The sequence below is a fragment of the Ptychodera flava genome, chromosome 19 (genome assembly GCF_041260155.1).
Source record: "Ptychodera flava strain L36383 chromosome 19, AS_Pfla_20210202, whole genome shotgun sequence".
Classification (NCBI taxonomy): Eukaryota; Metazoa; Hemichordata; class Enteropneusta; family Ptychoderidae; genus Ptychodera; species Ptychodera flava.
This window is the reverse complement of record NC_091946.1, coordinates 6,875,456-6,898,368: the sequence shown is the minus strand read 5'-3', so window position 1 is coordinate 6,898,368 and position 22,913 is coordinate 6,875,456. Positions and strand designations below refer to the sequence as shown.

The 22,913-nt window shown below is 37.7% G+C and overlaps 1 protein-coding gene and 2 long non-coding RNA genes across 3 annotated transcripts; all 3 read left to right on the top strand.

Annotated features, from left to right (window-relative positions):
* Nucleotides 1–6,302: 6,302 nt before the first annotated feature.
* Nucleotides 6,303–10,422, top strand: LOC139118467 (uncharacterized). Its single transcript, XR_011548735.1, has 3 exons — nucleotides 6,303–6,454; nucleotides 9,777–9,909; nucleotides 10,412–10,422. It is a non-coding gene; the product is annotated as an uncharacterized lncRNA (long non-coding RNA).
* On the top strand, nucleotides 10,411–13,425 carry LOC139118466 (uncharacterized). Its single transcript, XR_011548734.1, has 4 exons — nucleotides 10,411–10,516; nucleotides 11,508–11,601; nucleotides 12,244–12,303; nucleotides 13,367–13,425. It is a non-coding gene; the product is annotated as an uncharacterized lncRNA (long non-coding RNA).
* A 691-nt stretch (nucleotides 13,426–14,116) lies between these two features.
* On the top strand, nucleotides 14,117–22,206 carry LOC139118465 (glycerophosphoinositol inositolphosphodiesterase GDPD2-like). Its single transcript, XM_070681760.1, has 10 exons — nucleotides 14,117–14,214; nucleotides 14,544–14,637; nucleotides 15,222–15,376; nucleotides 17,541–17,626; nucleotides 18,023–18,173; nucleotides 18,496–18,720; nucleotides 19,576–19,688; nucleotides 20,030–20,177; nucleotides 20,675–20,760; nucleotides 21,227–22,206. Exons 1-10 carry the CDS (start codon nucleotides 14,209–14,211, stop codon nucleotides 21,285–21,287), a joined length of 1,125 nt encoding a protein of 374 aa, XP_070537861.1. The 5' UTR covers nucleotides 14,117–14,208; the 3' UTR covers nucleotides 21,288–22,206.
* Nucleotides 22,207–22,913: the final 707 nt, after the last annotated feature.

Genomic DNA, 22,913 nt, shown 5'->3' with positions numbered 1-22,913 from the left:
TTCGATTTTTGAAAAATTAAGACGGTATGAACATTACTTATTCCAAAAGCTTTAGAATGGCCCGCAACAAGCGGTAGATCAGAAAAGAGTTTTACGATTTTCAGAGCCCGATTATCTGTTCCAGAGGCCTAGTCTACCTTAATCAAGTTTGCGGCTAGCATGTACGGAATTTAACTTTTCATACCTTTCTAATGTAACATCAAAATATCTGTAAGTAGAATGATTTCCGGTACACGTCACCATCGTATAATTTAAAACATTTTCAAATACTTCATACAATCAGCTATCGAACAGGAAAACCAGATTGCTTCGAGTTTGGACAGAGACCCGTAATTGATAAAACTATCTAATTCTGGTCGAGGCTGCTTGTGATGACTTTGTTGAGCCAGCAAGAAGTAAAAGTAAATCGTACGCTTATTGGTCCAAGTAAGAAATTTTGTCGTTATTTTCGAACGTATTTAGGTAGGGAATGTTCTATTTGCGACTGCCAAAGGTTCAACCTATATGTTATATGGTCTAAGGGGATATCCTTGTCGAACACTTCTTCGTGTAATGAAATCATTGAAAATGCCCGTTAACGTTAAGAATTATATTCATGTAATGAGCTTCTATCCACTTGCAAAACTTTATTTAAAAAGTATGCAAGTTCTCTGGTGTCACCAACGTTGTCAAGACTGCAGCCTTTGATACGTTAAGCCAATGAGTTCCGTATATGGCTCTTCTTTTTCATAACTTGAGTTGCAGATTGGACCATTATGTCGCCCAAGTTTCTCTGACATCCAACGATCCAAGACTCGTTCTTCGCAATTTTTTTCACGCGTGTTGTACAAATAGATTACCTGGCAAAGAAATCGAGTGTTGCATCGGACAAGGATAGCATTATGTTTTATTCATCGACACCAATCTCAATACACCTTTCCCCGGTTATCCCTTAATGCACTGCTTTGACAGTGTCAAGCACCGTATACACACTCAAAACAGCAAAAACGCCGATTTGTGTTGTTCATCGGATTGTTTATACAAGAATGAAACAAATTTTCAATGATTAAAAATGCCTCGTGTATTTTGTATTCGTCGGCGTAGATACGGCACGGTGTAAGCTGCCATCGTGTTCTAGAGTAACATACTCGTCATCCTCAGTCCTAGCTGAGTGGCGAGTGTCAGTCGTACGCGTATCCGTGCTATACCTGTTAATTTGTTTGGTAGAGTTGTGCGTTCCTGACGAATTGCTGCATTTTTACACAGAAACATTCACAATTCGTATAATTTTTGAGATAAAATATTTCTCTAAGGAAGGATTATTCTTATACCTCGTGACGTTTTACTCTCGAATAAAATCTGCCGATTTTGTTTGATACAGTTATGACACGTAAAGAAATCTGGTCGAAACGTTCGATAAAAAAGGGAATGAGATTTCCGTTTGCGTAGCGAAATCATAGTATCTACTTCTTTTGTACTGATGCAAAGGCAACAAAATATTCTAATATCAAAGACGTTTTCTAATTTTCAATGATACATTACGAGCCTGTATAAATTAATGGAAACACAAAGAAAATCTAAAAAGAATACCACACGTAATTATGACTACTTGTAAAAGTGCCGCCGCCTGGTTACCACGTACTGATGCGGGTCGGAGCGGGGCTGGGGGAGTTCACTTGGCATTTGAAAAGTCTTGGGGTAGTAGAGAGGGGGACTTGAAAGTTTAGATCTGTGTATGATGGGGAACTAAAATTATTTGGTTCCCTATTATTTTTTTTATATTTTCTGATTTTATAGTTTGTTGGGTAATGCATTGAATAATGAATAACATTTTTATGTTGTTCAATGGTTCTAATGTTAGTGATAATTGAACAAAGCTTGGAACCATTTTGTCGAATTTCATGACGTTTATTTCGAAAAAGAATCTAAAAATGCACGAATGCCATTGAAATTAATGTCATTAGAAAAAACAAATAGGCCTTGTAACAGAACGGAAGCTGTGACTGGTGATAATTTGTTTCAATCTTTCTATGCAATGTATCAAATACAGTTTCTTGCTGTCTTCCTACAACATGCTGAAACACACGATATAATTGTAGACAAAGCCTGTGTAAACACTATTGGTGATAATTGGATGGGAGTCAAGACTGAAAATCACTTGTCAATGATCATGCAAAGTACACATAAACAGGTTGTGTTGGCAAGCTGAATACTAGACATCCCACATGCTGTAGGGAGTAGAACAAGAACACAGTTGTAACAAGGTAGTGGCTGGATGAATAAAGGCTGAGCTTACATTTTACAAACTTGCCCAAGAGGGGGAGGGTCACATTTTACATTGCTAAGTTTATGATTAATGCAAAGTCTGAATTAGTTGTGAAATTTCACAAGAATATTATGAGAATTGCAATTGCGGTCACTGCAATTCGCATAGTATAGCGTCAATAAACTTCATAAGCTTATATAATAAGTTCAATACATAATTAAATGTGAATGGACCAAGAAGATGATGATGATGATGATGATGATGATGATGATGATGATGATGATGATGATGATGATGATGATGATGATGATGATGATTATGATATTTTTAAATGTCCTGGACAGTAGCAGTGATTCAAACTGTAATGAATCTACAAACTGTGACGGTGATAGTGATACAGGCACTGCTGTGACATGTTTTCAAAGTGACACGATTTAGTAGAGTGTGCAAAAATTTGAAATCAGGGTATTGATTAAAGTAAGTTTGAATTGTGTCATTGGAATTCCAAAAGTTTCGCACCCACTACAGGGCTTTCATTAAGTTTTTTATCAACAGGCTGAAAACATTTATCAGGGGGCTAGTTAAGGCAGCGACCGCGGCCGATGACCGAAGGTCATCGGCAGGGGGGAGAGCTCGAGAGGGGGATGTGCCCCCTCTCGAAGGGGGGTTTTAGGGGGTCTCCCCCTAGAAAATTTTGAGATTTTATGGCTTTTTACAGCTATTTTGTGACTTTCCAGATGCTTTTCTATGCATTTTAGGAGCTAAATTTATTCAGCATTTTATCAAGTTTGATAGCTATTTTTGTGTAAAATCATTAAAACACAAACAGTGAAACAAAAATCCAAGGAGAGCAAGTACCAAAAAGCGACTGAGGAAGAGACCGCACACTGGTTTCGAAACGTAGCGTCAAAGGATCACGCTGTCATTTGACAGCCAGGTTACGGCTACGTCTCGCCATGGCTTATATCTACATCAAGAGCCACACACACACAAACAAACATAAACACAGAGAACGACACAAATAGTATAGGCGATGTGTGGAGCCGCTTTCCCTTTATTACATTTAATAAAAATAATATGAATCGAACAGTAAAAATTATCTCATGTGATCAGTATAGTATACAACAACACCGGAACTTACAGTCGAGACGCTGAGACCACGCTTGAAAGCATGAAAACAAATTATAAACGGGAAAAAAGTCCAACATTTTTTCAACCTCGTATTGAACGTTAAAAATATGAGTATTTTATGACTCATTCGACTCACTATTCAAGATAAAATATCGTTTAGCAAATTAGCTTTACCCTTGGTGATTGATCGTTTCTCTCGCTGCTTGATCGCCAGAAATGACTACATATGTTCTCCACCATATCTTACTAGCCTCATGGCATTATACGGTTCATTCAGTTGACTTCGTAAATCCGAGATTGCAACTACGTAAACGTCCGTATTCCATTGTAAATCCTTATCGTGGCATAAATTGTTGACTTTCAAGAATTTGAAATATTTAAAATTACTTCTTTTCTTTCCTCCCGACCCACCATAAATCAAAGAAAGTCGTCGCCAGCCCTGGCAGCCGCTTGAAATGGTATAAGGTGAACCAGTTGAACAAGTAGAACACAATAGACGAATCACAGGATCCGACATTTGACGATCAGATGACGCGACGCATCAATATCGATCGACTTGATTTGACAATTAGATCATAGCATTATCTGATTATGAGTGACGCTTTCGTATGCGGAAATTAGATAGCGAAGCAAGTTCGCGTTATAGATTCGCCCTTAATTGAAGCGTAGAAGACATCATGATTTTCAAATGTAACTTTTTTATAATTCTGTGTAAAAGCCGATCATAAAGGGTAAACGGATTTATTTATTTATTTATTTATTTATTTATTTATTTATTTATTTATTTATTTATTTATTTATTTATTTATTTATTTATTTATTTATTTGTTAATTTCGAGAGCCAGCTCATACACCAAAATGTACAGAAAAAAAGGGGGGACACAAACTATAAAAAACTAGCACACGATGGAAATGAAAAATATCAGACAGAGAAAACTTTAAAAGCAATCAATAAAAGTATTTTCCAGAACAGGCTACCACACATAATATATCGATACCATCGATACCAGCACTAATAAGAGAATTTTCACTATTCAACCACCTCATAGAAAACTTCGAGCGTAAAGTGCGCTGTTTTCTTTCGAAAGTCAAAATGTTGCTCTGAACAAAGTGTTCGAGATACTTAATTTTTTGTCAATACCAAACAAAATTCTAAAACCGTTGTTTTAAGCAACGCGAACATTATTGATACACTGATTTGCAAACTTACTCCAAAGATGTGAGCAATACATAGAAGTACAATATGTTTTATAAAAAGTCTAGTTTTGACCGAGTACGAACAGTTCCAAAACTCGCGGATTAACGTGTTAGCTCTGGCATAAAACAACCTAATTTGACGCTTAATATCATCGTTATCATCGCCACTGCAGTTGAAAATGACACCAAGGTAAGAAGCTTATCTACAAAAGAAAGCTCGGTGTTTGATTTCAACCGGCAATCGTTCCGTTTTCTATGTAAACGCAGATAATAAGGGTGAAAGAAGGGATATCGATATATGTTTTCAACCGGCGATCCTCCGTTGTCAGGCGGCGAAAAATCGCCGCCTGACGGCTGTTAATGAAAGCCCTGCACTATAAGTATGACACAAATGTATGACTGCCGTATTAACCAGCCTTAAAGCTCCATTAGCTGTGAATTTTTGCAATTTTATTACAATTTTGTTCTGTGTATCAACTTCAGTGTCTGGTTCAAATCGTTAAGGTATGATGAAATGTCCATGAGTATTCAGCTTCTGAACACAGCGTATATTTGCACAGTCAACAATTGTTATAGTTGAAAATTGAATTCAAGTCCGGACAAAAATTCATTTTTCAGCGCTAGTAGTCATTACCCGCGTATGGGCTTTGTTGTCAAGCAGAACTTTATACTTTGGATTCAAACATGCTATGGGGAGATGGCCGGGAAACAACATTTGATAACAGAAAAGAAAACTCAGTAAATAAAAGAATGACCCAAAGTTAAAGCAAGTGTCCTTTAATATCTTTACTCGTAATATATATATAACAAAGTCAGCAGTTCTATCAAGGTTATACACATTTCAAACTTTTGAGTTTCGAGGGGAGAGGGTAACATTTTTGTAAGGGACATCAGGGGAAGGGTTACATTTTACATGATGGATCACCCTTAATTTCCTCCAACACATCCCCTCATAATAATTGAAGCTAAAACGAACAGGATGGCGTGGGATGGGCCCGAATCGCTATGGACTACTTGTGCAGATCAAGCTTTCGTCTCCAGCTCCCTCTCCATCTCCATCTCTACAGTGAGACCGTTATTCACATGATGCTTTATAGTAGGAAATAAATATGCTAAGGACATCGGGATTATCGGTCAACAACGTTATTGTATTTACATAGTTGATAACAACAGCATTAATACACTAGGCCTATGGCTCTATTAAAATGAAAGGCGGAGCAGCCGCCCACTTCCGTCCGTAGGATTTTAAATTCCCCCTTTAAATCATATATTATCGCTACCAAATTATGTAAAGGTGTTTCTTATCATAGTTGGCTTTACTTTATAATATAAACACATAACCTAATCATAGTGACACTAAGCTTATTATATAAATATGTCAGAAGTTTCCCAGTCACATATTTAAATTACAGTATAATATAAGATTTTACCTCATCATATATTGACAGTAGCTAAACGATATTAAAAATGTGCCTAATTTTAAGCTTAAGCTTATGTTGACATGAACTTATAAAATAAATGCGACTCCTAAATATATATTTAGGCTATGTAACGTAAGAATAATAGGCGTTGCCTTATAATTATAAAATTTGTGCCAAGGCAGTACATGTACCACGCCAATGTTTCATTGTGTACAAACGTGGTGGAAGCATTCGAACTGAACAGAGTTCAATTGTCATTCAAAACAAGGGTGACCTAACAAAGCGTGTCGTAAAAAATGAAAGGTCACTGACGGCGTATAGTGTGTATATTTACTGTCTCATGGCGGATAGTGTACATGTACATGACGGGCCATCGTAAGATCTCCACATCATATGCAGTCTGAACGCTGTATATAAGTACTCCCTATTTCTGTGGTCAATATCACGGACTACAGCCAAGGTTTGTGTATATGCTTTCAAACTCGAGCGTGAATTTTCAACGTGTTGCAGAGTTTCATCTCACACCCATGTACCCAGGATCGTGCCTGTCGCTCATGACCTCGTATATTGCGTTCGGCACCATTTTACAAGTGGTATAGCCACAAACTGATGACGTCAAAATCGCCGTACACAAAACACAGACGCCCCGTAATTGCGGCACTGACTAACTAATAAGGTTAAAATAATATAAATTTGCACTTTCTTCAAATCACTGTCACAATTTCCGACTGCTTAGTTTTTGTATCGGGTGAAGTACAGTGGGGGCCAGGAATTGGGGTTAGCTGACCAAATTGTCGGAACGGAGCGAGCGAAGCGAGCGGAGTTCCGACAATTTGGTCAGCTAACCCCAATTTCTGGCTCCCACTGTGCTTCACCCGACACAAATCAAGCAAATGAAGACCATCACAGACTTTTTAGGGTTAGGGTTAGTTAGTTCATGTGATCGCGGCAATAATTCCGTCTCATTCCGGGTACAATATGTCCCCTCTCACGTTTTATTCATCAATTTGTTGTCATCTACAAACTGACCCCGACGGCAATGGCCATATTGACCCCTTTTCAATATAGCCGTTGCCAAAGACGGCACACTGTTATGTAACAGAATTCAGAGTTCATTCAAATGCAAATAATAATCAATATGACGGCCAAAAAATCTTTGTATGTTTTCATTTGCATTACTTCTTCTACAGACCAAAAATCACACCTGTACATTAGTTCAAACTCTGTTATTGATTGGTTTAATTTTTTGTCCACAATTTTTTTCCCTTTATCTTTGCGATCATGCCTCCCAATAGATTTTTAGCCAGGCTGTATTATGGAAATTTATGAATACACGGATGTAAAAAAAAAACAACTCTATAATGAATTCAAGTTCCGGAAGTCCAAATACAGCTTGAGTCGACAAAGTGACAGGCATTTGGTGATTAGAGTCATTGGTCGCGATATTTGTACTTGCTTTTTAATTTCTCTTGACTGGCGTACGTAATGCCAATACTTTATCGAATTGTTCCTCCAGGTTACAGTATTATTCTGATAGGTGACAGGGGCCTTATTCTTCGTTGTCCAAGTCTCCTCAGTTCTCTCATTTCACCGCTAATCATTGTCTTCATTTTGTGGATCCTAAAACCTTCGCCCACACCAACACCTTTGAAGGCATGTGGATGCATGCCATGCGAACTTGGATTGGCTTCACATCTTCAGACTTATTTCCAACTTATCTTTATGAGTTCATGTGGCGGAGGCGTTTCGACGATAAAGCTGAGGCGTGGATTTTACTTGTTCAACGTATTTCAATTCTCTGTCCTTCAAGTTTACAGTCCCCTTCATCGATTCATTGCAACTCTGCACATAACACCATATTATGCCAAATGTTTTGAGACGGTCTAAAAACTAATATCACGCCTAAGTTTACAACTCAGGAGGCCACTGCCGCTGATGTGTGACACTGGGAATGCACAAACCAGACGAAGTTCGTGCTAGTGACAGTGTATGGACCTTAAATTATTATATTTGCAGCGAATTTCGTTCGCTTCTTTAGGCTTCTTTCGATGGGTGAAATTTTTATGTTATTTCCGTGGCATATCCAACGAATTGTTCACGTTTTCATCTACAATAGCAATGAAATATTGCATTTCATACATGTTGAGTGATGAACCACTTTTATATAAAAGTGTATCCTGTCAAAAACGAAACACACACCTTTCGTATTGTAAAAAAGGCAGCAAATGACAAATTCAAAAATAAATGTCAAACACAAAGTTTTCAACATATAAAACATCCTAAACAAGTGACAATTTTATACTTTAACTGTGCAAATACAACAAATAATATGAAAAATATTCAAACAATAACAAATCTGCACATACAACAAACACGACAATGCAGAGAAAAATATAAAGACAGGCAATAAAGCAATCAATGCAGAGGCATAAATTCAATAAAAGAAGGAAATGCGTAAAAGACGTTCAAATCATTACAAGTGAACATTATAAATTAATCAGTTCCTGCTTAGCATTATCATCCTAACGTTTATATGAAACATTGCATCCCTGGCAACTTGTTCTCGTGGAGTGCAGGTTATAGGTAGTGCTTCACATGCTTGAGGTGCAGGGTTCGACCCATGGCAGCGGTAATAGTTGTTGTGTAAAAAAATAACACTTCTCTCCCATGTCATTAATTAACCATTGCTTCCACCAAGGTATCAGGCTGGCTGAAGAAGACATGGATAGAGTAATAGGATACTACAAAATGAGGGAAAGGAGTGAAGATAGTAAAAAATTGGGACCCTTCTTTTTCAATCATTTCCCCTAAGTTTCCAAGCCCCCATTCCTAACTCTTACCCCAAAATAATTTATCGCCCCTTTTAGAACGTAACCTTTGACCTCATTTCCATAAGTACGCAGATCTTTGACGTCATCAGTTTGTGGCTATACCACTTGTAAAATGGTGCCTTGCGTTCGGCTCGAATGCTTCCACCATGTTTGTTCGCAATGAAACACTGGCGCGGTACATGTACTGCTTTGGCTAAAATTTTGTCAGACGTTGTGTAGATAGACATGACATTGAATCAGGTTTAAACGAATAGCATGCAGCAGTCATCGGATGCCGTGTCGCACACGTCGACGGATACTTCGTAACTTCCAAACATAATCTGCATAATACAACACCGAAAACTACAATGGCTTCTTTGCTTATTAAGGTCACCAATGACACCATAAAGGTTCACATTATAATGCTTGAACAACATGCGTCACCTTGCAACGTTTATAGTCAATGACCGAAAAGCTTCACCCAGTTACCACGCATCTCGACCTCAGATTTCACGTGATACCAGTGACTTCTAATATCGCACATAACATAGCAGATTATGTCATGAATGATGCAGTGTTACTGTTAGGGTATAGGCTACTGTGCCAGTGTACATTACTTTAACAATTAATCGCATGTTTCTAATAACGTAAATTCGATCTTGCGTCTGCAATGTCACCGACTAATCTGCCAAAAGTCTAGAGCGATGTAAATGCAAATTGTGTAAGTGTATTTTCCAAAGGGTTACAAGCGCTGTTATATAACTATATTATGAATTACATTGTTGCATTGACATGACATTGACCGGCGATGCTAAATGATGTGGGCAAAGACGGAAGACTGGAAAGTGAACTTTCGGCCTATACCATTAACTGGTCCATTGCATAATTAGAGAGCGTCGCATTTACCGTAACATCCCTATAATATCCATTTCAAATATCGTGCCGCCTTGTTTTATTTGCTTTCCCCACTAGCGGATGTTCTACCACCGAAGCCCCACAAGTTAACGCCAGAATGGGGTGTTGTAATCCGTGTAAATCCGTTACCGTTGGTCTGCTAGGATGTCGATGGAAAGCGTCTTCCAGATCGACCGGTAAAACCAAACTGGTAGGTTGCCTAGGTAGCAGTGGATGAAACGTTAAATTTTGCAGAGAGTTTATTTCAGCATCGATCGTGCAAATCTGATGCCGATGGCTTCATCCTTGTGTCGTTCTTTTGCTATTCTCGTCAGCTGATCGGCGACTAACAGCAAAGAACAAGCAAAGGTTGAAACATTGCCATCCCTATGATTTTAGTAAGATTGGCATTATAGACAGTCTGTTTGGCACCATGCACCACGGTCCCTCCCTCCCTGTGGAGGGACCGTGGTTACACATACAATGTTGAACTCATTGACGTAACTACTTAAATACATAGAGATTGGTACGGCCAGACTTCAGACGGGCTAAAATACCAGACGAGAGAAAACCAGAAACAAAGTACAGATGGGATAATGTAGATATCCGTGAGATGAGATTCAGAAGTTTGAAACAATCACGTAACTCATTCAGTTTTACTTAAAAAAAGACGAATCTGTAATGTTCAATCATATGATGACTTGTATCTTTAGATCGATTGGTGGTTTCTTCACGTTACTAGTCGTGGCTTTCATTCTCAATCTGATTGTGATGTACTCTTGGATTATTACAAAAAATGACGAAGCGAGATTCAATTGGTAAGAAAGTTAGATTGTTTTATATTTCTTCAAATCAATCAACGCCCTATTAGTGTATCTTTTACTGCATTTTACTCACCATAAAATACCATCAAATCTTCGGGTAGACCTTTTGGACTCCCGTTATTAGTCATAAGTTGTCTTTGAAGTGTCATTATTTCAATACCCGGTCATGGATTTAATCGAATTAGGCTCGCTTACGCGTATATTGACGGCAGCCATAAACAGTCTGCAGTTAAACACAGGCATCGACAAGCATTTTTACATAAGTTGCATTTCATAAAGATGAAGCTCATGGGGTTTCACGATATATATATATATATATATATATATATATATATATATATATATATATATATATATATATATATATATATATATATATATATATATATATATATATATATATGTATATATAATATATATATATCATACTTATTATTATTATCATCGATAAGTAAAAATATCATTTTCGTTTAGAGTAGTTTTATTATTACCAATGTACATTTCCAAAAATGATCTAAGGATTTTATTTTTCACATTGATTTCATCACATGTCATTTATCCTTTCAGAACTTTTAGCCCTGTGCACTTGTGAGATGAAAGTATTTTCTATTTTAGTTTTTCTTCAATAACAGTTATTACCACTTCTTTCCTCATGTCCCCTCCCCGGGGAAATTGAACTTTTTAGTCTTAATGGTTCTACTCCAGAATAAAAAGGACGCGATGCGTTCTGCAGACTCAGTACGTCTGAGAGATCACGTGATCGCGGTACAAACAAACCCACATGTGCACAAACGCGTGTGGAAATACACATTCGTCTATGCGCGTTTACACACGTGAGTTTGTTTGTACCGTGGTCAATTCGAATTCCGGGTTTTACCTATTATAATAGTATTCACCTATGGTAGCACATGGCGGATATTGTCATATACGATTTTCAGGAGTTCGAATGACTTACTAGGATGTCTGATTCCTTCATTTTTCCCAGGGGTTATTGGGATAAAACAGGAAGGGAAGAGGACATGTACAGTATAATACTGGTACTCTCTATCATATTTTTTGTCTTGACGTCGATCGCCTTGGTAAGCAACTTCAATGCAATTCAGCTTGATAAACACAGTCTATAGCCTAAGCTTAAGCTCATGGAACGAACACCAACACTAACAAGATATTTTCCTTCAGCAAATTTCTCTTATATGAACAGCCAAAGCCATCCTAAAGTTGAAAGCCGACACAGACTTATTGAGTTTAGTGCAAGCATTTGCTTTTGATTCTAGATTTGGCAAGAAAACTTGAACCACTATTGTTCCTCGGAAGGACGGTTTCTGATTTTACAGAAGACGATACTGTCATTTTTAATAATCGATGACAAAGGGCCCTCGTTGAGGTTTTTCTGCTTGTTTAATCAGTGACAATATCCTTCTATTTCATTCTTCAAATATTGAATGCACATGTCGGTAACAAACTATACGATTGCTCCCATCCCATATACTTTCCGTAACAAGAAATTCGACTTTAAAAAATTATTTGGAGATACTGATTTGTAGACATTTTGGTCGACATTGACCGTCTTGAGTTGGACAATTCTCTCTCTCTCTCTCTCTCTCTCTCTCTCTCTCTCTCTCTCTCTCTCTCTCTCTCTCTCTCTCTCTCTCTCTCATTAGCCTCAAGTTTTGTAACTGCCGCTATAAGTCATGGTAAACATGTTTTTAATTTATTTACAGACTTTGGCCGTCATTCATTTCATTTTTAAACAGCAGTTGTATATACACTGGGCAAATAAGGTATGTTAGAACAGGTTTCAAACAATATGCTTCATTGACTGCCATTTCACAACAATGTGCGCTGTAGAATGTGCAATAAGCTGGATTTAACGTGCCTTTATTGTACAGTTGCAATCGCAAAGTGAACTTTACTAGCGTGAATAAGATCAGGCACATACTTGACTTTTGACCTTCAAGTATGTTCCATGCTGAATTAAATGAAGGAAGCCGACTGCCATACTTGGTTTATGCTGGTCCGATTTCGACGGCAGTCCACATCTCTACGGTAGCATAACCACGATAAAAATGTATGTCCAGTATACACCTTTTCAAATCTGTTACTCTGAAACATTTCGTCTTGCAAACATAAACGTCTTGTCAGATTGAGCATATTTCGCCGAATTTGTATTTGACCATGAGACGTAAACCCCAACCTAAGATGACACGATGACAACCCACCCCCTCCGCAGCGATAACAACTGAATGCTTAATGTACTATCGTAATTTGGACGGGCTAGCACCATGGGCATAGCAACATCGTCTGTTAACAAATTTAGAGGGTTTTTTATTAAAATAAATCTGTAATGTGTGTGCGTTATGGCTTATTTGATTTTAAATAGCAGAATAGTTTTCCAACAGTAGATTTATAGATTAATGTTGTCACTAAGACTTTATTGATGCCTGTTTATTGAAGACAGAGATTTGTCATAGTTTGGCGTCTACTTACTTACATCTACTTACTTGAGACCAAGAAAGAAAATATTATTAATATGATGGTATTTGAACATCTTTGCCACGTGGCACTGTATACATGTCAAGAAATTTTGAAATTCATAGTCAAAATGGTTTGAGTCATCCAAAGATGGCGTCGGTTAGGGATCGGCCAAAAACAACGTGTGACAACTCAGAGTGTGTACGTTTATTTTGACTATTTTTCGTTACTCGCTAAAGTTTGTAATAAGTGCTGCAAGACGTACATTATAGAAGTGTTGTAGTGTTCAAAACCTATAAATTGTTGAAGTCATTTAATCCCAGGTGGTTACAATCCAAACAACCGCGGGTTTCGCTTCCTTTTCTATCACAGCATTATCCAAAACGCAGCAGATCCTGGTCGACCAATTTTAGGAATGAACAGGTAGTGATCGTCATCTGTAGACATAGCCATCAGAAAAAATAGCTGTGAATGTCCAGTTGCTGAACCATCGATCGCTACATATGGAAGTTGTGTGTTGAATGTGTCTTACTTCTGCTTTAAATTTGTGCCATCGAGATCATGCCTGCAAACATTGCATACCCCATCAGCACCTATAACGTGCAACAATGTGGGTTTATCATTCAATCATGTCATTATTTAGATGAATAACGCTATTTTTAAAAACAGGATTACATAATATACGTGCTCTTTTATTGAGAACAGTGCCATGAATACTTCATTATGCATTCATTATTGTTATCGTAAGGAGTTTGGAATGCTGAACTTCCATTCATCTCACGTAAGAATCCACAATTGCAAATGAACACATAGTTTACGCTAAACGGTATGAAGACGTTATAGTCATATATTAGTCAACATCGAAAAGTTGCTTGTTTTTAAGTTTTCATGGAAATTAGCATGTCAGTTTTATTATATTAAACAGGCAGGTATCAACAATGTTGAAAGAATTTCAACTGATAAATTGTCTTTGATTAAAACGAAATCGCCCAACCTATCCTTGTAAAGCCCCGACGCGTTTCTCGAACGACACACACATTTTGCATGCATTGTTTCCTATAAATAAGTATGGTCGTTGTAATATTTGAGTCTTACAATTGTCTATGTCGATTTATTTTCAGTGCTAATATTCATTTTATTTTTATACGGGTTGCTACTCACGGGCCTTATTGAGTTTTTTTTATTCGGAAACTTGGACGTTGCTTAGTCTTTCAATGAAGGTAAATTCATAAATCAAATTCTCAATGAGCATTCCTTGTCCATTATTTCAGCATTTACAACACTTCAAGCCTATGGTCAAAATATGACCGTCTATATGTAAGCTTATTACGGAAAACAGAGTAAACTTTTCCAAGAAGTATGTTTGTTTGTGCATCGTTCCTTGAAATATATAACACCGTTACTGCTTTACCTCCGTCATTCAAGGAAGATGTACACACTAACTTCCCTTTTGTATTTTTATGTCTTCAAAAATAATATGATCTTTATTATTTATTTTTCAACATACCAAAATAACATCATCTCTCCTTACTGTTCCATTTTATTTCAGTTTTTAGCGCCGTTCTTTCAAATCTGTGCAGTGATAGTGATCACATTTTTAACTTGGTTGATGGCTGGATGTTTTGCGCTTTTGTGGTATAAAGGTAATGATTTTTCCACACTTGGTGTTAATGACTTTTTGTAACAATTTCGGGACACGGGCAATCAGTAGAATTTCCATGAAGCATATTTTTCTCACCGCTCACCATTCGAAACAAACTGTGTTAAGTTTGGCCATATACCCTAGAGAGAGTCTCGCTCTAAAGTCTGTGATTTAGCTGAAGCATCGTATTCCGAAATGTTCAAAATTTCTTGGGAGGGCAGACTTTAGTTATTAGCAGGTCACATTATTTCTGCAATGTGTACACCTTGTACTGATGTACATATAACTTGACGGACTGCCAGAACCCATGTCGGAAGTTCATGCTACACCAGCGTAATAAAAACGATATTACCTCGCCCTTTGAGAATTACGAGATAACAAATCTAAGCTTCGAGATTAGCGGTATTCGACGCATTCATACCCGCACATTTTCTTATCTACGTCAATTATTATTTTTAAATATTTCACTCGCGTGGATTTCGCAAATTGCGTGTAATTGAAATAACTCTGAATACGATCGCGTTGCAGGCGGTAGGCATTAATGATGATAAATATCGAAATAACTATGTCTTCTAATCTTTTCAGACAGAACAGTTTCGTGTATTATCGCCACTACACTCTATTTTGGTCTACTGATGTTGCTATATCTTAGCCCTCTTGCTATAAGCTCTCCGTGCATTCTTGATCATGACGCAACTCCCAGGAAACCGCTGTTACTTGGTCATCGTGGAGCCGAAAGGGTAAGTAAATTTCTGCATTAAAAGAAACGCAGACGATTTCTGAAAACAGGTGTGTCCTTGAAATCATTTGTGACTCAAATCCTTTCACTTTTGTATTTTGGAGTAATCGGCGTGCTTTCATCGATGTGATTGGACCGTAACAAGCAAGTCGAGGTCAGGGTTTAAGCCGAAGTAATTCACACCTTCGAACAGGTTCCGCGTTCAGCTCAATACTAACATTGAGTGACACGAAATAAACAGTGTTTTCTCTGCATGTTCATTTAAAGGGGCACGATCTGCCCCATTCATCAAAATTAGGGGGCAGACTTGACATTTTAGGGGGTAGTCACTGTTGATATTGGTTTTCCCTCCTAGGAAGCGCTTCCCGATATCATTACGGTCGTAGCCCAGTTCAATTGCTTTGTCTATGTCGCATGTAGTACCCGTAATTACATCGACATCATGATGTTTGTCAGCTTGTGATAAGCTCGGATGCTCTCCATCTTCTGTCGATTTGTCACCCACAGATTTCCCCGACTCAGAATTTGACCTACCGTGGACACGATTTGGCCCAAATTTGAGGGTTAGATCATGATAATATGCGCTGCCGAATGGTCACTTTCTCACGAAAAAATCCCTAAACATGGGTCGATTTTTCATCCAAGCATGGTTCGATAACAAAGCAAATGTCCCATGCTTCAGGAAACTTTCACATACAACAGAATAAATTTGAAAATTCCCCAAATATGTCAATCAAATCCCTAGCAATGGGTCATATTTTTGGAATGTACATGGGATAATGTTTTCGAATTCGGCGGCACACCCCCGTATGAAATTCAAATGTCAGAAATATCCCTCCCGGGCGCCGATCAAACGATTGTGTTTCATTGCGATCAAGATTGATCGTCACTGCAGCGTGCCTACAAAATGCTAAAGTTGGAATTTTTCATAATTTCATCATCGATATAGTGCTTCAAGTTCTGCTTTCAAAGTTTATCGCTATCAAAAGATATAGTGCTTCAAGTTCTGCTTTCAAAGTTTATCGCTATCAAAAGATGAACATCAAGTTGCACTATAGTATCCATGGAGACTGAACCGCAACTAGGTCGTTGGCTGTTATGCACACGTACGTACGCGCCCCTCGCGCGCTGTGTACGAAAAGTCAAGTTTGTAGTGTACTTTACCCACCCAGGCAAAGTAGAAAAAGTACCACGGTTTTACCATGTTTGCCTAGGTAAAACGGCAAATGTAGTATAAAGGTGGTACTTTGTCATCTGTGATCGCCCAAGTAAAGCATATGATAAATTTGACTTTTCGTAACACTCCACGTCATGCACGTCACCAAATCTGAATGACAGGCTATATTTTGTCTTTTCCGAGGGAGTATTATGACTAGAAATAACAGCAAAGTTACAGGTCGCTACACTGTGTGTTGGTGGGACACTCATATATGGGACGTCTGTGCTTGCTGTTTTGTGCGCGATTTCCGCGCAGTCAGTAACTTTTTTCGGGGCAGACAATATCTCGAAATGCACAATTCGAGAGTAAACTTTGCTTCAACAAACATTTAACAAGAACGAAATGTTTCAAGACAAAGACATCGATTCGATAGTTGCCAAGGTTCTTGCGAGAGCTAAAAGATTTAATCATTAGAATCAGTTTCCGAAAACAACTCTACTCGACTAATTACTACAAGTGCAAGCTCTAAAAAATTTCAAATTTTAAATAGTTTGATTTCAGATATGGACAAGAGAAAGCTAGCGATGGATGTCATAAACCCCGACAAAGTAAAAGCCAATACGAAATTTGCCTTTGGTCCTTGATATTTGGAAATAATGATGTGATATGCGGTTAACCTCTTACCTATAACCACTGCGGTGATACATCACTGTTCTGATTTTACACTCTTTTAGTTCAAAGTGATATATTTTTTCTTGTGTTGCGTTTCATTTGCATGAACGGAAGTCATCTCTACCCATAGACTATGTTGGCTTCACTGATACGATATTATGAAATGTTTTGCTTGAATGCTAGCCAATTGTACGGACAAACTACGGTTTTTTGGATTTTGCAGAACGCACGAATCTCAAAGAGGAAAAACACACGGGCATTGTTCAAAGTGACGCGAGCGATGACGAGAATAAAAAAGATAAGCTTATTATGTTTTTTGGGTTTTTTTGAAAAGGTTGCTCCGGAGAATACCATCGCGTCGTTTGTCATCGCCATTGAAGAATGTCAGGTGTTTGCTATTGAATCAGATTGCAAAATCAGGTAAGGCGCAATGACATTATACATGAAATCTGACGCGTTTACCTGCTACCTCTTTCTTCGTGCGCATTTGTCTGTGTGTATCCCCGATATCTGCTCCTGGAGCGAAGGAAGATACTCGATAAAGTGTGCAGGGAAATAGGACATGAACTGGTTACGAAACAAGACCAAGTATTCCTTCTTTTGAGTTTCATAATGGTCACGTATCGACTAGCATCTATTGTATACCTACCTATACCTACAAACCGACATACATACGTACATACATACATACATACATACATACATACACAGACATAGATACATCACTTTTTGAATTTGAAATTGCAAATTATAAGACTAATTGAATCTTTCCAAGCCTTTGTGATTATCTATAACATTGAAATGAATGTCTTACAGCTACGATGGTGTTCCCTTTATGGTACACGATGACATCTTGACACGGGTGACGAACGTCGCGGAGGTCTTTCCCCAACAAGAAGGAAAGAAAAGCAGTTCCTTCATGATATCAGAACTCAAACAACTCGACGCTGGGTCGTGGTTTCTGGAGGTATGTGTTGACCAGTTATATAAAACGCCCGTTTGCAAGTATGTCGTGTCTTTTTAGACATTACCCTCCAATCTTGGCGTAAAAATTGTACTTAGCTGACCACCTTTGAAATCGGCTCTGAAAAGCGGATGAAAACTGTACAGCCTAAGCGTTACTAAAGCGTGGCACTTTGTATACTTTCACATATTTACACCTGACTAAGTAAAGCCAAAACGCGAGAGGTAAATGAGCAAGAAGTGCTTAAGGAGACCAGTAGTGCAAAATTACGATCACTGCCAAAATTTTCTTCACCACTAAAGATGTACACCATTATCGCCTTCAGGACGACCCGTTCGGGACCACGTCATCACTTTCAGCAGAGAGGGTACGCAGTTATCGCAACCAGACCATTCCGACCCTGGCCGAAGTGTTAGAGCTGACAAACAAGTACAACTTAAGTTTCATGTTCGACGCAAGGCCGCCACCAGAGGGCCACCCTTACGACCAGACGTGGTTTCAATCGATACGGGATGCTGTTGAAGATGCGGGGATTTCCGCCGACGACTTTGTGAGAACTTCTTAAATTTACGTTCAGTCTGTTCGGTTTTTATCAAAACGATTTCTATAAAAGCTTTGAACCTTTGCCAAATCAAACGCTTTCGTTCACAAGAATGAACACCGTCTAATTTTACTCTTCTTTTTTCAAAACGACAACTTTACACAAATAGAGAACGTGTGTCAGCGCCTATCAGATCCCGTGCAAAACTTGGAATAAAATGCGTGTAAACTTTCGGCAAATTCATCTGCCATTTAACAGTGCCCTCATGGCTACAGTACCTTTCACACATGATTGCTGCCAAACTTACAAGCGCTATTGCAGTTGGTCGATAAGTGAAGACAGAAAAGATCGGTTTATCAGATAACCTGTGTGTTATTTTACTGACTTGGAATATAATTCTAAGATTTTTTATGATGATGTTGTGCATTTGCGGCCCTTCTCTGGGTTCACCCTGAAATATTATTTGTCTTTTGAAAGTCGCCCATACTTTATTGACCAGAACTTTAATACCAAACAGAAAGAAAACATCTTGAAAGAAGTACAACAATATGCAGCATGACTCAACCTATACTTGATTTAATGAGATATATATAATCTATACTTGATTTAATTAGATATATATATATATAATCTATACTTGATTTAATTAGATTTTAAGTTGTGTGTGTATGTGTGTCTTTATCTTATCTGTGTGTGTCTTTATCTTACAACGCTGACGATATAAAAGCTGTTTGAACAATAAACATTGACTTCGATTGGGACGTATCATTTCTGAATATTGAGATTTCTTTGTGATGTGAAACATACCTCACCTGTGTCTGGGAACTATTTTTTTCGTCACTGTTTTCATCTTTTATCTTCCAGTATTATGAATTTAAACCCGAAGGAGACGCGGTGGTAACAATACTTCGCAACGACCATAGGGCCCATGAGGAAGTTGAAAATTATTACGTTGGATATGATTTCAAAAAAATAAAGTAAGATATGTAACTCTCGTTTGTGGTTATGTGTGCGTTGGGATCGATATCCATTGTATTGGAACTGTGCTAGTGCGGCTTTTCTGCTTACAAGGAATGTTTTTCAATCTAGATGCATCATGCCAATGTAGCTGCATCATTTAAATGTTACGATGTACATCATGACAAATATGTTTTGAACTTTCATCAACTACCAAATGTACATTGACAATTGTCGCATGGTATAAGACCCATACGACGTTTGAGCGCATTTCCGACGACCCCTCCTTTTGGACAAATATTCATGTCTACCCTTACACATCTAATCTAGGATGTTTTAACTTGAATTATTTTATCAATAGGTCCAACACTGACGCAAACATTTGGACGAACACTTGGTCTGTGAACTTGGATTGGATGCTGTCTTTGTACTGGTGTGCATCAGCGCCCTCTATCACGACAAATGACTGCCACGGCGCCAAACGACTGAAGAAGCCACTCTGGATGTTGGTATGTATGCCATGAGATACTCGTATTTCATGAGTTCCATTCCCAGTTGGCTGCATTGGAAAATGGTCAATAGATTACCTTGATTACACGAATATATTTATTTTGGACGCTTTTTTCCAAACAACTATATTTGAAATTATAACACGTGCAGACTCGATATTACACTCTCAGCTTATTGTTGATGAATTTACAATTAGTTTTGCTCTGTAAAACAGAGCTTATACAGCTCTAAAATCATATCGTTAAAAAAGGGTATGTAATATGTATGTATGTATGTGTATGTATGTATGTATGTATGTATGTATGTATGTATGTATGTATGTATGTATGTGTGTGTGTATGTGTGTGTGTATGTATGTATGTATGTATGTATGTATGTATGTATGTATGTATGTATGTATGTATGTATGTATGTGTTATGTGTATTTATATATGAGGAAAAGACGTGCAAGTTGTAAAACAAAGATACTCATTATAATTGATCGTTTTTTTTTCAGACGCCTAATCAGTATTTGACGATCTGGCTTATCTTCGACTGCGTGTCAGCGTTTTGGGTTATTATTATATTCATCGTACAGTTTAGGTAAGTGAAGGATGTAATCATAGGACTTATGGGTTGTACTATTTACTGTTAGGCTACAGCACACCTATCACTGATACGTGTTTTAAAGCAATCTGTCGTTTACACCCAAAGCAAACGCATCGTCTCACTTCTTCAGAACCATGTTTTCACACATTATCCCGATTAGACTTTTAGAATAAGGTGCGTATTAGGGTTTGTGTCTTTAATATTTTGATCCTTGTGTGACGTAATTGAATGACTGCATTTTATCGTTCCCCCACTCCTCTGCACTGTTTTTCACACGCCCATGCTTTGTTTACGCACATTACCTCTGCGAATAGGATTACTACGTGCAAAAAAACTGGTAATGTAAGAACATTTTTCATCTGGTAGGCCAGTGAAAAGGACAACCTTACCTTTGTGATCGGCATTATTCGCTATGAGTGACTTCTGAAAGTTCTTTCTTTTTCCCACTTATTAATAAAAGGCGTGGAAGAAATAAGATTTCCGGTGCACAGAAACGAGAGGCTGAAATGACAACTATGTAGGACTTTTGGGAAAGTTGCGTGATGTTGATTGATTGCTTGTCTGTGAGCTGTCGGGAAAGATCAACGCTGCGCATCAGTCAGTGTTTGTCAGTGGAAGGAATTTTGAAGAGTAAGTGTCGGTGGTCTCAACCTGTCGGAAGATGCACATCGCCCTCAACGTGTATTTCATAAGAACATTACAGTATCGAAAGGGGGTCTTCATTCATCTCTTTTATTGCCTCCAACCCCCGTACCCCCATAGAATTAACAAAATCACACAGGAGCATCCACCTTCACTCACAGCAGAAGACATCTTTGGTTCTGTGTGTGATCTCCCGAAACTTTATGGAGATTCGTCAACGTACACTCATCGGTATTTTACTCAACTTATACAATGCAACTTTATAAAACAGAATTTTAAATAGCCTTAAAATTGTACTTTCCGCCACTTTGGGAAATTTTATCGTAAAAACGGTGATAAATGATAAGATAAAATTTGGTGCATTTTTATATATTTTCGTACTAACAATAATTCAAGGAATGTCAGTGGGTAAAAATGAAAACATCTCATTGCGCATGTGTGTATGACATATATATGTGTAATACTAAATGGATATTTTATAATGTGATTGCATGTGCGTTATTTCAGAGGCGGTCAGTCACAGTGTACTGGTGTAGTGTAGTATAGGCGAGTATGTATGAAAACTTTCTATTAGGACTGCAATGAAATAATATAACGTATATGTTTTGTGATGTATTTTCGGCGCTAAAACTACCTTGTCATCAAGACACGGTTCGACAGATTCTCCGTTGACTTCATATCATTTTATTGTATTTTGTTAATGTTATGCATTGTACAAATAATTTTAACCTTAAGTTATATTGTACTCTAAGCTTTACCTAATAAACATATACAAGAGCTGTCTTGTTAAAAAATTGACATCAGATTCGCTGTCATTTTCTGTGTAAACCTTGGGGTATGGGTAAGCTTTGGTCATATTTCATAAAACCTAAACAAGATATTCCATATTACCATATGTCATTTTAAAGACCAGTAAATTACCTTTTTTGATACCTATTGTCAAAAATCAATCTCAGCAGATGACTTAGAAGAATACAGATTTAACAAAAAGGCATGCGAGTTGGCAATACTGTGATTTTGTGGGACCCTTCAGAAAATGACTGCTACAGCTGTAGATTCCCAATATATTTTCTGTTAAAAGTCTATTTCATAGTTTGACATTCCCCAGTACCGAATAAAAAGATTTCGCATAAAGCATTGCCTTATTTGTTATGTCCAGCTAAAAAATTGGTAGAATTTGACGATAGCTACGACTGTAATTTTCGATATAAACTTTGTGGTATGGGGTAAGTTTTCATCATATTCCATGAAAACTACATGTGATATGGCATATAACAATATGTCATTTTAAAGACTTAGTAAATTACCTTTTCAATGGTACCAAATAAACATGGTTATGTAATAAAATAAGCTCAGTAGATGACCTACAATGAGACAAAATTAACAAAAACGCATATGAATCTGCATTGCTGTGATTTTGCGGTACCCCCGCATAATATGCCCGTTACAGCCATAGAATCCCGATATTTGTTCTGTTTTTGCTGAATATCATATTATCATAATGT

What these genes read in the sequence shown, in the direction of transcription:
- LOC139118465 (XM_070681760.1), top strand. An exon ending in GAATCAGATTGCAAAATCAG is followed by an intron (nt 17,627 to 18,022) that starts GTAAGGCGCAAT and finishes AATGTCTTACAG; the next exon opens with CTACGATGGTGTTCCCTTTA. An exon ending in GGATTTCCGCCGACGACTTT is followed by an intron (nt 18,721 to 19,575) that starts GTGAGAACTTCT and finishes TTTATCTTCCAG; the next exon opens with TATTATGAATTTAAACCCGA.